Source organism: Danio aesculapii, chromosome 6, assembly GCF_903798145.1.
Source record: "Danio aesculapii chromosome 6, fDanAes4.1, whole genome shotgun sequence".
Taxonomy (NCBI): Eukaryota; Metazoa; Chordata; class Actinopteri; order Cypriniformes; family Danionidae; genus Danio; species Danio aesculapii.
This window is the reverse complement of record NC_079440.1, coordinates 32,713,576-32,728,772: the sequence shown is the minus strand read 5'-3', so window position 1 is coordinate 32,728,772 and position 15,197 is coordinate 32,713,576. Positions and strand designations below refer to the sequence as shown.

Here is a 15,197-nt window from a genome sequence, read left to right as displayed (position 1 = left end):
AGTAAATAAGCAACTTTAAATAGCACGAAGTGATTTCCCTTTGTTGAGTTATCAAGGGGATTAAGAGGTTTTATAACAGAAGAAAATCATGTAATATCCAGTGGGATTTGTCAAAATTAATGTTCAATTTTAACGAGATTAAATGTTGGCAAGTAACAAACTCAAAGGCCACGGGGGGTGTTGAAAAACACAGTAATAAAGGCAAGTGTCAAGCTGAGAAAGAACAGTAAAGTTCATTCCACTCATGGCAGGGGTCATTTCCTCTCAAATCACCTTGTCCCCCGCGCAAAGATCAGCTCTTAGTCAGCTAAATCATATCTAAAATCACAAAAAGGAGATATTTTGTGTTAATGGTGTTTTGTGGCCAACATATAAACTGCAGAGGTAGTGTTTCAAAAAGGAATGAAAATAGTTCATAGTGCACTACTCACTTTTATTCTAAAACAATGATAGAAATAAATTAGTATTTGTACATATATTGTACATAACTTCATATATACACAGACACTTTTCAAAAGTTTGGGATTAATAAGAATTTTTAAAACACATTTAATTCATCAGAAGGGATTGTAAATGCTTTTAAGGTCTGTGCTTAACCATTGTCATTTCTTATTTGCATAACAATGAAATAATAGTTGCCTGCAGTTTGTGATTGATATATGTTTTCCATTTTAAACCATCTAAATCATTGCATTATAACAATAATTGTTGTTGTTGAAAAGTTTTAGAAAATGACTTTCATTGGCATTTTGAGTAGTCTGAAATGATATATTGTCTGGGTTGATGGTACAAAAGCTGGGTAATGAATTTCCAGTATGTTTTTTGTTATTGTACAGATTTAGTTCTACAAAAAGTATGTGTCTTATGTACATTGTATAAGTCAAAATGATAGATTTTTTCTTTTATTAAAAAAAAATTGTTAGACTGAAGACATTTTGAAATTTCCTACTGTAAAAATATCAAAACATAATTGTTGATAAGTAATACGCGAAGAAATTAATTTGAACAACTTTAATGGTGATTTTCTCAATATTTACATTTTCAGATTGTCAAAAGGTTGTATATCGATTAAATGATATCCAACTCTAACAAATCCTAATCAATTGAAAGCTTATTTATTCGGCTTTCATATGATGTATAAATCCCAATTTCCTAATATTGACACTTAAGGCTTGTTTTTGTGCTTCATGGTCACATATTTCTTATACATTGTATTGTTTCATCCAACTAAACTGTCAATAAATGTCACTTTGTTAACTTCAAAATTGTCTAAGCAGAGATCAAGATCCAACGATGCAATTCATGAGCGTGGCTAAATGGAAAACATCTATAAATCACAAGATACAGGCAATTGTTGATTTTCAGAAAGCGTTTTCACTGTGTAAATGTATGTTTCACACTTATAATTTAGATGTGGGTTCACACTGCACTTTACCCAGGGGTCATGAACACTGCTGTGGAGTGGGTTAGCAGCTTTTAACTTGTAAAACAACATTGTCAACAAAAATCTAGATGCTTAGCAAGTTAGCAACTGACAGCCAATTATGTTCCTGATATTTAAAGGGCATAGACAGTGAGAGAAACTATGTGAATTTGATGAACCAATAGAGTGACCGATTGATTCTTACTTTTACAGTAAAAATCATTCATAAAAACACTTGGTAGTATAGCTTTATATACAATATGAGTATGTGCAATTCTGTATGTAAACATGTCACATGCTGTGTTCACCCAATCAGTTACACTAATTAAAATATGTGAAAAGAATGTTTTAAGGAAAGATATTTTAGGAAAGTAAATGTTTTATGTGTAAGAGGATGAATATGCAGGATTAATTATAATCATGGGTAAAGTACAAGTATAAATCATAAAAAATATAACTGTTCACAAAGGATTTAAAATGACCCAAGGTTAACTGTTTTAAGTGTGAAAAGTCCCATAGTTAACCCTGTGTCAATGATAATCTGTGTTTCCATGTTTTATGCTTCACACTGCGTGAAAATATACACTGGGTTAGAATTGATTTCTGGGTATTCATAAAGTGCCATGTAATCCACTTGATTTGGATTTTTTTTACTGATTGGACAAATGCAGCATTGCACGTGCATACATTATCACAGATTTTACCCAAATAAATTTTTACCCAAATGAAACTGTCTCCAAATGTCATGTATTCTATCGCTATTCCACATTTTTTAGTCAGATAATCTGGATCATACTGTTTTTCAAATTACAGTGATTTCATTATTGTACAAACATGTAAATATAAGGCATGTGATTGGCTGTCTGCTGCTTGTTCTGTATTTTTCATTAAATAAATAAACAATCAAATGTTCGGTAACTCTTACCCACCCAAACTTTTGAATGTTGGTAAATATATCTACATACATTTAACAAGCATAGCTGCTATTTCAGATATCCGGGTGACTATTTTGTGTGTAGACTTTTATAGTATTTGTGTCCTGCATATCACATAACAAAAATAAGAGAAGCAAACTTTAAAGTCCTGTTATAGTATCTGAAATATAGAAATATTAACTATCTGATATCAATACAATTCAAACTGCTTGCCTTTATTCATACACTAATTTAATGAAATATTCAAATTATAACAGAATAATTTAAATAAAGTATATTATATTTAGATATAAACATGTTCTCCTCAAACAGTCCAAAATTAGTATATTAGATCTTTCAAAGTCTTTCCATATAGATATGGATGTAAACAGCTCTTCTAAGCTTCAAAGGCTGTGTTGATTATCCCTTCATCCACACTCTCTTTAATTACACCAAGACAACCTTCATTCCTTTGACTTTTATCAAAATTTCTGTTTTCTTCACTCAAAGGCATCTTGGTTTTAGGATACCTGTAGCACACTAACAGTAGCCCACTTACAATGAGTAGACAACCTGCGCCGATCCCAATCCCGATCCCAGGACCCACTTCCTGTTTTACAGGAGTGGAAGGCAAGTAAAATTCAGGAGGAAAATCTATAGTGAGATTGGCCAGAACTGAACTCATATTCCAAAAGACAGGAACCAGCGAACATGTGGCAGTCAACCAATACAAGCAACCTGCCATCACAAACGCCAACCTGACATGGCCGCCGTCCACTCCGAATAGGGCGTTTCTCACCGCATATCCCGCCAGCAGGTTCGCAACAACCCCTACGCCAATAGCGATCATGCAAAGCACCTGAGCCGCTGCAATCTCTGGAGGAGTGAAGGAATCTGTAAGGCCGATGCTTTTGCAGATCTCCGCAGAGTCCAAAATGTGGCTGTTGAAACAGGCCCTCCAAACGCCCACCCAGGCCACTCCGCCAGTGATGACCGTGCGATTGTCTACGTACCAAATCCTCCAGTCGTTCACCCCAGAAATAGAGGCCGTCATTATCCATGCTACAAAGCCCACCACCAGACCTGCAAACTGCCGGTGGGCAGATTGCGCCAGGTAAGCCATTTCTGAAACCCAAATCTCCTCCTCAGGATTGGCAGCTGTCCGTCAGGGTCATGGCTGCAGTTCAGTCACACCAATTCTGTCAGATTAAACACAGTAAAAAACTCTAGTTTTAGCACATGTCCAGTGTTGGGTGTAGTTAATTATAAAGTAATTACTTTAATAAGATTACTTTTACACTGAAAAAAGAAAATAACTGTTCATTTTTAAGTTATTTAATTGCAGTTATGTATAATTTACTTGACCTAAACAAGATAAATAAATAAATAAATAATAAACAGTTCTGTATAAATACATTCATAGAAGCAGAATAATTGTATTTTTCATTATACAAATGAAGATTTTAGCTGTAGAAGCCTCATCAGATGTGCCATCTGAAATTGTCTTCTAAAATTAGCATTTTCCTAAGTCTGTATGTTTCTACTCAGTTATCTTACTTTAAAAGCAATTACAATAACCTATACAAAACCTATATAAAAGTTACATTTCTAAACCTACACCAGGTCTAAGAAAAAAAAAGTTTACATTTTGCAGAATAATTTTATTTTTTAACTAAAGATGGATACATTTGTTTGACAATTTCGCATGCTGGAGAAATAATGAACTGAGTACGAAATTCATTGATGTTAATATATGGTGTGTATGAAATACATCTAATTTGCTTCATAATGTTTAACATGACTTTTTTGCCAAATACTTCAAGAGTTCACACTTAAATATTGCTTGATATTAATAGCAGGTTTGGCATGCTGTCTTGGGAGACAACCCTAAGCTCGGAGATAATTCAGCCCACGGCTCCCGCCTAGTCAATGAGCATGCAAGGGCGTATGAGATCAGGTAGTTCTCAAGAGCTCCCCATGGCAAAGGAGGAAAAGGGGGAGATGGAGTGGATAGGGGATTCTTTAAAAAAAAAAAAAAAAAACGGTGAGATGGGTTATTTATGGGTTATTTGGGTTATTTGTTATGGGTTATTTGGGTTATGGGTTATTTGCGAGTTTGGAATAATCCGATTGGTTAACAAATGATTGCAGGTGAGAGACCAGCTGCAATCAATCATATCACATGCTCCTCTTGAAATTAGTTTGGGAAACTTCACTTATGTTTGGGTGGTACGGTGGCTCAGTGGTTAGTATTGTCGGCTCACAGCAAGAAGACCTCTGGTTTGAGTCCCGACTGGGCCAGTTGGCATTTCTGTGAGGAGTTTGCATGTTTTCCCCGTGTTAGCATGGGTTTCCTCCCGGTGCTCTGGTTTCCCTCACAGTCCAAAGATATGCACTACAGGTGAATTGGAGGAACTAAATTGGCTGTACTGTATGAGTAAAGCAGCGGTCACACTGCACTTTTCTCCCCATAGACTTCCATTTATACTAGGTTAGGTTACTTTATTTATACCCGAAGGTAGATTTCGCACGCAAATGCGTCAGACCAGAAACGTAAGTTCGAGCGTCAAGTTTCGCAGTTCAGTGTGTTGGAAAGTGCAAGCTTGGTGAACTCTGACCTGCGAAATTGCATCACATGATTGCGTGAGACCAGTCGGAGATCAAAACCTGACCTCTCTGAACAGGAATTTAAAACATGAACCAATCGCTCGCTTTTTTTAAATGTCTAATCATCTTGTTTAAACCTGTCTCTTTTTGCAGGGCCGTACAACAGAATTTCGCATGCAAAAACTCTAGTGTGACCGCAGCATTAGTGTGAATGCGAGAGTGTGGGTGTTTCCCGGTACTGGGTTGCAGCTGGAAGGGCATCCGATGAGTGAAACATATGCCAAAATAGATGGCGGTTTATTCTGCTGTGGCGACCCCTGATGATCAGGGAGTAAGCCAAAGGAAAACTAATGAATGAATATATAAATAATTATGTTCGTCATTAAATGATAAGGTGTAACATTTTTAAAGTGAGCTAAAGGCTATGCTTGGCTAAATACTTTAAATTCTATTGTTCATGCGTTGGGATTCACATGAAGTTTTAGCATTATGGAGTCAAGTTAAATTCCTTGTTGAGTAAATTAATTAATTTCACAACTATTTTTCAAAAATTTTAATGATGTAGTTAGTAATTATTTACTTTTTAAAATCAGTCATTTTGTCAGTTGCATGAAACAACATTAAAGATATTTCAATTAAATGCTCTTCTTGACTATTTATTAACGAATACGGAAAAAAAATAGTACCGCATTTTTGTAGAAGGGGGTTAAAAATTTTCACTTGACATTTGGAGCCAAATTTACAGGGGTTAAAATGATGTTGTTAATTGTTAATCATTAAAGTTATTTTAATACATGTATACATATATAACTAAATTATAGATAGATTTTAACAAACTTTCATTTTGGTCTTTAAAACCAGATTAGGCACTTTCCATACAGTTTTTTTCTTTTTAAGTGCTAAAGAACAAATAATGTTGAAATATTAGATGCATCTTATTTTTTAAAACTACCCCATGTAATGTTTACTACACATAATAATTGTACAAATCCAAGAATTAAAAAAATATTTCAAATATAATGTTCAAATTACCCCCACCCCACACACACCTTGTCACATCTACATATGATGCAAAGATTTGTAAAGCTCAAAGATTTCACTTTATTATTATTATTTTTATAATTGATTGCTCAGTATACATCCAAGAGTATGTTTATTATTGTCTTTCTTCAGAAAAAAAAAATATATATAATAAAAAGAAAATTATGTTAAGCTGTTGAAGATACCATTGAAAATAACTGCTAAGTTTTTTATTGTAGCTTCCTATGAATCCCCAACACTGTATTCAATGGGCCTTTGTACCTTACACTAAATGACAGTAGAGAGAACACAGGAAAAAACAGTGGAGAATGCCCTGGGAATGGGACTGGCACATGACGCAAACTGAATTGAAATTCAGCATCCCGCTGTGCCACAACCCTGACAGTAACAGCCATCTTGAAGACAATTCACAAAAAGTAAATGTCTGAATAAAAACAAAGTGTTTCCTTTAGACACAATGGGGCATGGTTAAGCAACTAAATGGCTTTCACATATAGCACAAGTAGGGGGAAAAAGAAAGAAAGGAAAAAGGGAAAAAAAAAAGATTCTGGTCTGAAGGTCAAGCAAAAGAGTGAACATTTAAGACCAAACAGAGTATAAAGAGAGAGAACAAGATAGAGAAAGAGAGCAAGAGAGAGAGAGAGAGAGAGAGAGATTTCCTGCCTGGTTTGCACACATGGGGTTCTGGAATGTTCCAGGATAAGCCGAAAGGTAATTTACAAAAATCTGTTTCTTTACGCACAGGAATTGAGGTGGGAAGAAATTAATATAGCTTTGGGGAATTGATTTCCTTAACATTTTGCCAACACCCAATAGCTCATCCATGCTATATGGCTAACTTTTTTCATGCACACAACTGTAAGTAACATGTAAAACTGTTACATGTTACTGTTACTGTTACATGTACTGTTTTAAGCACTGTTTAATAGCAATTTATCATTTTGTTTTGTCTGCATTTCATTTTTATGTTACAGCCTTATTCCAAAATGGATTAAACTCATTTATTTCCTCAAAATTCTACACATAATATCCCATAATGACAATGTGAAAAAAAGATTTTTTGAAATTGTTGCAAATTTATTAAAAATAAAAAAGCTGAAAAATCATATGTACAAAAGTGTTCACAGCCTTTGCCGTGAAGCTCTAAGTTGAGCTCAGGTACATTCTGTTTCCACTGATCATTCTTGAGATGTTTCAGCAGCTTAACTGGAGTTCACCTGTGGTAAATACAGTTGATTGGACATGATTTGAAAAGGCACACACCTGTCTATATAAGGTCCCAGGGTTGACAGTGCATGTCAAAGCACAAAGCAAGCACGAAGACAACGGAATTGACCCTTCGCTAAGCCCCGCCCTCCTCAGTTACTGTTGCTACGCCTGTCAAGCTTTCATGCCTGGCACATCTATTACAGTGTGTATGCACCGGTGTCAGACATTACCAGGGATATGATAGTAATTTTGGTGAACAGGTGAGAAAGCCAGACAAAAAAAGGACTTCAGTATGCATTACAGGGGTATATTCACGACATAATACGCAACTGATTAGAGAAAAATTTAATCAAAACTGAAGCTAGGTTAGCCTAGCCGCCTCATACACTGACCATTCAACAGCTTAGTTCATGCACAGCAGGATAGGGAAAATTTAAAAATGATCTAATAATAACTAATTAAACCGTGATTTCTCTTTTTTAGCTAAAAAGCCGGATAAACTATTGTTGCGCAATGAAATAAAACGTTAATAACCGACGAGAAAACACACATGCACAATGCTTCTACATAATTCATTCATAGAAAGAGCAGGCAGAAAGGGGAAATTGATGGATTTTTGCCAAATATTAGCATCATTGACCAATAACAATGTACAGTACCTGTAACTGTCAGTATGTTTGTGTGCTTGTTATACAGTTTCTATTTTAATTTGCACTTAAGAGAAATAAATAAATAAATTGTATATAACAAGTATATTGATCGCAGGTGCTCAGTTTGTGATCACATCTCGGTTTTGTTCTGTGATATGTAATTTCAAGTATTCTTAGCTTGAAACAGATGGAAATTTGATTGCTATTAGTATGACTACTATGGAGAGGGCTTAAATTGAGCAGTGCTCATAATATCGAGCGAAAAAAAAGAAAAAGACAGCTGGGAAACATAACCATTGTATTTTTGTAGGAAATTGTTTGTTTAGATCTGTTTAGGGTAAGAGGTGTGTGATTTATTGCCGTCGGTCTATCACTGAATGTGAATTTTGAAAACAAATCCAACTTAACTCCGCTCCTTTAGCGCCCCCCACAGAGCTTGATCCACGCTGGTATTTCTCCCCTTGGGTTTTAGGTTTTGAAAAGGGAAAAATTCCACCACCCTGTCCAAACTTTTGGGATACCAGGTATCAGATTTGCACAATCCATATGCACAACGCTTTGGCTTGTTTCCCTGGCTCGAAAGCTTGACAGAGCCCCTGCACGTAGCTAAGGTTGCTAAGCCACGATTGGTGGGCTGGGGCAAGTTACAGAAAATGTTCTGCTGCTCTGAAAGTTCCAATGAGCACAGTGGCCTCCATCATCCGTAAGTGGAAGATGTTTGGAACCACCAGGACTCTTCCTAGAGCTGGCCGGCCATCTAAGCTGAGTGATCGGGGGAAAAGGGCCTTGGTCAGAGAGGTGATCAATAACCCGATGATCACTCTGTCTGAGCTCCAGCATTCTTCTGTGGAGAGAGGAGAACCTTACAGAAGGACAACCATCTGTGCAGCAATCCACCAATCAGGCCTGTATGGTAGAGTGGCCAGACAGAAGCCACTTCCCACCTGAAATTTGCCAAAAGGCATGTGAAGGACTCTCAGACCATAAGAAACAAAATTCTCTGGTCTGATGAGACTAAAATTGAACTCTTTGGAGTGATGCCAGGCGTTATGTTTGGAGAAAACCAGGCACCGCTCATCACCAGGTTAATACTATCCCTACAGTGAACCATGGTGGTGGCAGCATGAAAACCTGCTTCAGAGTGCTCTTGACCCCAGACTGGGGAAACAGTTCATCTTCCAGCAGGACAAAATATCAGTACACCGCAAAATCCAGCACACCGCAAAATATCAGTGGAGTGGCTTCACAACAACTCTGTGAATGTCCATGAATGGCCCCGCCAGAGCCCAGATCTAAATCCTATTGAACATCTCTGGAGAGATCTGAAAATGGCTGTACACTGTCGCTTCCCATCCAACCTAATAGAGCTTGAGAGGTACTGCAAAGAGGAATGGGCAAAAATTCCAAGTGTGCCAAGCTTGTGGCATCATATTCAAAAAGACTACAAGCTGTAATTACTGCCAAAGGTGCATCAACAAAGTATTGAGCAAAGGCTGTGAATACTTATGTACATGTGATTTTTCAGCTTTTTTATTAAAAAAATATATTTTTTCACATTGTCATTATGGGGTATTGTGTGTAGAATTTTGAGCAAATAAATGAATTCAATCCATTTTGGAATAAGGCTGTAACAAAAAAAAAAATGTGGAAAAAGTGAAGAGCTATGAATACTTTCCGGATGCACTGTATTCCTAAAGCTGACATAATTCTTTATTAACTTCTTAATTATTTTGTATTTGAGCAATTCCATTCAAGTGTCAACCTTGTCAAGAAAAAAATTACATTTTTACAAAAATAGCAAAACCTTTAATAAGTTTTGTGTACGCTTGTGTTTTACAGCACTGTAAAAATACTCAAAAATGTCTCTGTCAATCTCCTCAAACAATTACATTTGATTTACCAAAGTCACACACACGTCACATCCATAACGGAGCTTTTTTTTCCCCTCATAAATACAAAAATGTCAAATAAAATCAAATCAATCGTTTTTCTCTATAGAGAGCCGACTCTTATCCTTTTGATGAGCATTATTTCTTTTGAGTTGTGCAGTTTAATTCACAGAATTTCAACAAAGTATGTTGTATACTCGCATACTTGTCACATCCATAACGCATGTTTACTTTCCTCATTTAAAGTATAAAAAATGTTTACAGATTGATATTTTTCTCATCCCATAATTCTGTGGTAAGTTGTTTTGGAAAATAAACAGATGTGTCAATATAATGTTAACATATACTTTCTCTTTGAATGTATGTTTTTGTGTTTATTGCAAATGTCACATCCATAACGCTGGAATTGCTCATTTAGCTAATTATTGTTCTTTTCTCATTCAAAAATCTCAAATTCAGCAGCACTTACATGCGCTAAAGTTTTATTCATATCAACATGGCTACTGAAGGTTTTTACAGCAATATGTTAATACACAATTTGCTTGTCATATACATTCTATTCTACAGTTGTTTGGGGGAAATGTATTTTCTAGCTATTTGCAGTACTTTTTAAAATGTTGCTCTGATAGAAATTGATTCCCAAAATCCCCTATGTAAAAACAAAACAAGAGTAAAACAAGAATTTGTTTTAACCTGACTTCGTTCAATGTTTAGAATTTTGTGACCAACGACAATGAATTAGCAAATATTTAATCAAATAATGCACCATTTGCATATTTAAACACAACATTTTAGAAAACTAACAAGGGTATAAGATTACTATTCAATGGGTTTTACCTTAATATATTATACAGCCAAAATGTACAAGCGTTACATGTATGTTGCTAATGTAACGTCTATTCAGTTCTGTACTTAATTCTTCTATTGATATGACTCGTTCAGTGTTCAGCTCGTTAGAAGTGTTCAATGTTGTGTAAAATTGATGTTACGTAATGTCACCATGTAAACAAACATCATATATCACACAATAACAAACACACCCTCACCTGTGAAGCGTTTTCGATGAAGCATCTTCGAAATTGTCAGACAGTTCATCCAAAACACAGAACTCTTCACCTTCAGCGTTCACATGAAACAAGCGGAAAAGACATTTACAGTGCAAGTCAAACATGACTGGGGTTAATGATTAATGTAGCAAATCCAATAAATGGATAAGAGAAGGCGTCGACGAGCGTCTGTGCAAAACAATGACTAACAATGTTTTTTTTTACAGTATTTCCGTAGGCATTTTGCTGTCATCATAAACTTCCAACTTCTCTTCAAGATTTCATGAACGGTTTGCTGCGGCCTGTACGGTCAGTTCAACTTGACGTACGGTAAATGTTTGTGGTAAAACTAGTCGAGAACTTACCTTTGTGTAAGTACAATGTGCATGATAAGTTAATTGCGTCGTTTTATCTGTAAACACCGACGACGTGTTACATATATCTGCTTAAAGCACTCTTTCACTCAGCAACCTTTGTCGTACTGGCAGATGTGGAGACGCGATAAAGGGACAGTTCACCCCAAAATGAAAATACTGCCATCATTTACCAATCCCTTTACCCAGAGCTATTTGATTTTGTTCTTCTGTTCAACACAAAGGAAAATATACTGAAGAATGATAGGGGGAAAAACTTCCATATTGACATTCATTATACTTCAATATGCTTTTACACAACATTCTTCAGAATATCTTGTTCGTGTTAAACAAAAGAATGAAATTAATAAATGTTCAGTTAGGAACCATTTGAGTTTCAGTGATGAGGTTTTTGTTTTTTTCATTTTTTTAACTATACTTTTATTATATTTCATTCATTTTCCTTTAGGTTAGTCCCTTTATTTATCAGGGGTCACCACAGCGGAATGAACCGGTCTTTAATATAGAAAAATCAGAAAAGCATTTTGATTTTTGCGATTTCAGATTTCATATATCTATAAAACCTCTGGGGGTAATGCTTAAGAGCCCATGGAAGATAAATAAAGATGTAAACAAACAAACAAACTCACTGCATTAATATATATCAATAAGCATACCCTGCTAAAAAATCCAGCTTAAACAAGCCTTGGCTGGTTGGCTGGTTTTAGAGGGGTTTTGGCCATTTCCAGGCTGGTTTCCAGCCATTTCCAGCCTGGTCTTAACTGGTCAGGCTGGAGAAATGACAAGCTAAATCCAGCTAAAACCAGCCTGGTTTAAGCTGGGCATAGCTGGTTTTAGCTGGGCTCCCAGTCAGGCTAGGCTGGTCAAGCTGGTTTTAGCTAGTCATCACCCAGCCTGACCAGCTAAGACCAGTCTGGAAATGGCTGCAAACCAGCTTGGAAATGGCCAAAACCCCTCTAAAACCAGCCTGGTTGACCAGCTAAAACCAGCCAACCGGCCTAGGCTGGTTTAAGCTGGATTTTTCAGCAGGGTCAATATAAACAATTTACTAATTATGATGATAAAATAATGAATACAAATATATGATTTAATAAATTAATAAATAATGCAAACTGATACAATTACTATAAATCAAATACAAGTTGGCTTAAGATGAATGAAAATGAATTAATATTTAATAAAAACATGCAGTATTAGCAGAAGAAAAAAAATCTAAAGAAATAAATACATTTCCTAAATAAAAGTTAGGCTCATTTATAATATTATGGTTGTGTAATATTATATAAATGATCAATATTATATAATTATCACAGTATAAATTAGGTATTCTTTTGTTAAGAAACTAAAGGCCTTTTAATTTTAGGATGGGGTTATCACAAAAGGATGAAAACATTTGGGCGTCTGAGGGTTGAAATCTGTAAACTGAAAGATTTTGGTTTTGTGTTACAGTTCTGCTTTTCAGATTGTAAAATAACATGTTTGAATGGAGATGACTGGATATTATACATTGTTCCATCAGAAATATGCACGGATATGACAAAGTCTTGTGTAAGATGTGCTTTTGTTTAGTTCTGCCCACAGTTGCGTGATTTTACAGTTATGCCAAAGTCTCTTTCCTCATTGGCCAAGACAATAACACTATATCTGAAGTTAAATATTACTTAAGACGCAGATAATCAGAGTCATTGCCATTGACTGCTTCATGAAAAAAGAAAAAGTAACAAAAAAGAATTCTGCTTTACTGAAACACTCCCCTTCCTACTGTTTGATCCAACTGAAAATGTAAGTAAGAAACTGATCAAAGTTACATATATTTTTAATGAAAAAATAAACCGTTAAATAAATAAATAAATAAATGAATATTTCTGACATGTTAAAAGTTCGTTATATATTTACATGTGATTAAGTGGCCTAAAAATATGTCGTTTTTATCCAGTCATACAATTGACTTTTTAAAATACCCTTTAAAAAAAATACAATTTAATTTATCTCTAAACTGTTTATCTCTAGACTGAGACAGACATTTCTGTTTGGTATAATAAAAGAATCTTGGGTGGCAGATACACCTGGTATTTCTACAATGGCATCTGAAACCAAGAACATTTGTGTTACTGCTTTCAGACCAGTGAGTGTCAGTATAAAGCAGCATTCCTGTATGAAAAAACAACATTTTTGCTTTAAAAGCTCTTAGAAACATCCCTTTTAAAGCAGCTAGTACATGTACAACAGTACATGCAGCTAGTACAACGGAATTCAACTTACAGGTTGCCTGAAAAACCCATAGAGTACTTCACCCTTTAACTACCCCACCAAGAAAAAAAAATGTAATGTCGCTAGTTAACACACTCAATGCATTTTTTTCCCAACACATCCCATAATTTCTAAAATATCAGCCTCTACAATACGGTTGATGTCGGTTTATAGTAAAAGTACCGGAATTAATACATAAATTATGAAAAATATGAAAATATGAAGTGTAAGACCAATTTATTTTAAAAACCAAATCAAAATTAAAATTTTTTTTGAATACTAAATCAGTAAGTAAGCCATGAAAAAAATTCAGATTCTCATTTAACGTGTTTTCTTGATTTTTTTTTTTACAATAAAACCAAAATCAAGTGTAGCAGAGCAACAGGATTGTTTGTTAGATTTTTTTTTGTAAACCAACAATGCTGTGTGTCTAGACCATTATTTAAAACAATCATTCTTTAAATGACTTTAACAGTCATTATTTACAACAGTAAAAACATGTTCATCCGTTTGGTAGAGCAGGCAGTCAAAGGGTTAAATAGCCATCAATATAACAAAAGCTTTCAGAATTATATAGTTTCAACATCTATGACAGACAGACAAAATCCCATTTATAAATTTTGACAAGAGAAACTGTGTATTTTGGAGTGGAGCATCGTTGCATATAGTTTGTTATTTCATAACAAATAGTTTGTGTTAGTTCAACCAAAAAGGGAATTTCTGTTATAAATTACCTTCATTCTTCTTCAGAGCACAAATTAAGACATTTTAGATGAAATCTGAGAATTCTCTTATCCTCCAACATCAGTCTTCATTGCTGACTGACACAAAATGAAAAGTTGCTATTTTCTAGGCTGATATGGCTAGGAACTATACTCTCATTCTTGTGTAATAGGCAAGTAACTATGCTGCTGTACCATGGCTGCAGTAGGCACTATATTACACAGTGCTGCTACCTAGTTACCTAGACTATTTTCAGGTGCTGCATATATCATTATTTATATAAATTTTACATAGATTTATATAAATATCAATAGCCACTTTTAATTTTCAATCGGTCTTAGTTCACAAAGCAAGTACAGAAAAGTCAAGCTTTAAAGTCTCCATGAACTGGAAGATGCGACCGTTAATCTTTTTTGTTTTGTGACGCAGTTCCTAGAGAAAGGAAGCATTAAATGAGAAAACAGTGTGCGTGGCTTGTTTTTCTACTGCAAGGTGAATGGTATTTCATTCAGAAAGATCGGGAAAAGGGTTTGGGGAGAGTTATTACAACTTATCAGACTCCTCCTGCTTACCATTTCTGTTTGTTGTCTAAACTGACAGTTGGAGCAGCGTGATTAAATATGTTAGCCATGCCCATTTGCTAAGATATATGTAATCTGACTAATTAACTAAAAAACAAACCAGAAAGTACATTTTCAGATTTCAATTACAGATGAGAAGGGTAAACTCTTTTTTTTTTCTAATGACATCCACAGATGAACCATTCACACCGCTAAACTATGTGAGCTAACAAAATCATATGGTTAGTTTTGATTTCTTGGGGACTTTAAGTAGGAAAATTATCAAAACACTTTTTTTAAAAAAAATATTGGAGGAGATGCTAATGGTCTAATCAGATGTAATGATGTATGCTAAGCTAAGCTAAAAGTGCTCCTGACGTTTAGACACAGAAATTAGCATAATGGATTCAAAAATGAATAAACTCAACTGTTTAACCCTAGGGGACTTGTAAAATAAGCCTAATAACTTTATTAACTAAATTAGCAAATGTCAGTGTTCATTCAAAAGAAT

General features: G+C 35.0%; 1 protein-coding gene across 1 annotated transcript; it reads right to left on the bottom strand.

Annotated features, from left to right (window-relative positions):
• Nucleotides 1-2,567: 2,567 nt before the first annotated feature.
• cldn34a (claudin 34a) lies at nucleotides 2,568-10,863 on the bottom strand. The gene is made up of 2 exons (XM_056459071.1): nucleotides 10,780-10,863; nucleotides 2,568-3,536 (listed from the first exon to the last, which is right to left on the bottom strand). Exon 2 carries the CDS (start codon nucleotides 3,458-3,460, stop codon nucleotides 2,735-2,737), a length of 726 nt encoding a protein of 241 aa, XP_056315046.1. The 5' UTR covers nucleotides 3,461-3,536; nucleotides 10,780-10,863; the 3' UTR covers nucleotides 2,568-2,734.
• Between the last annotated feature and the right edge of the window lie 4,334 nt (nucleotides 10,864-15,197).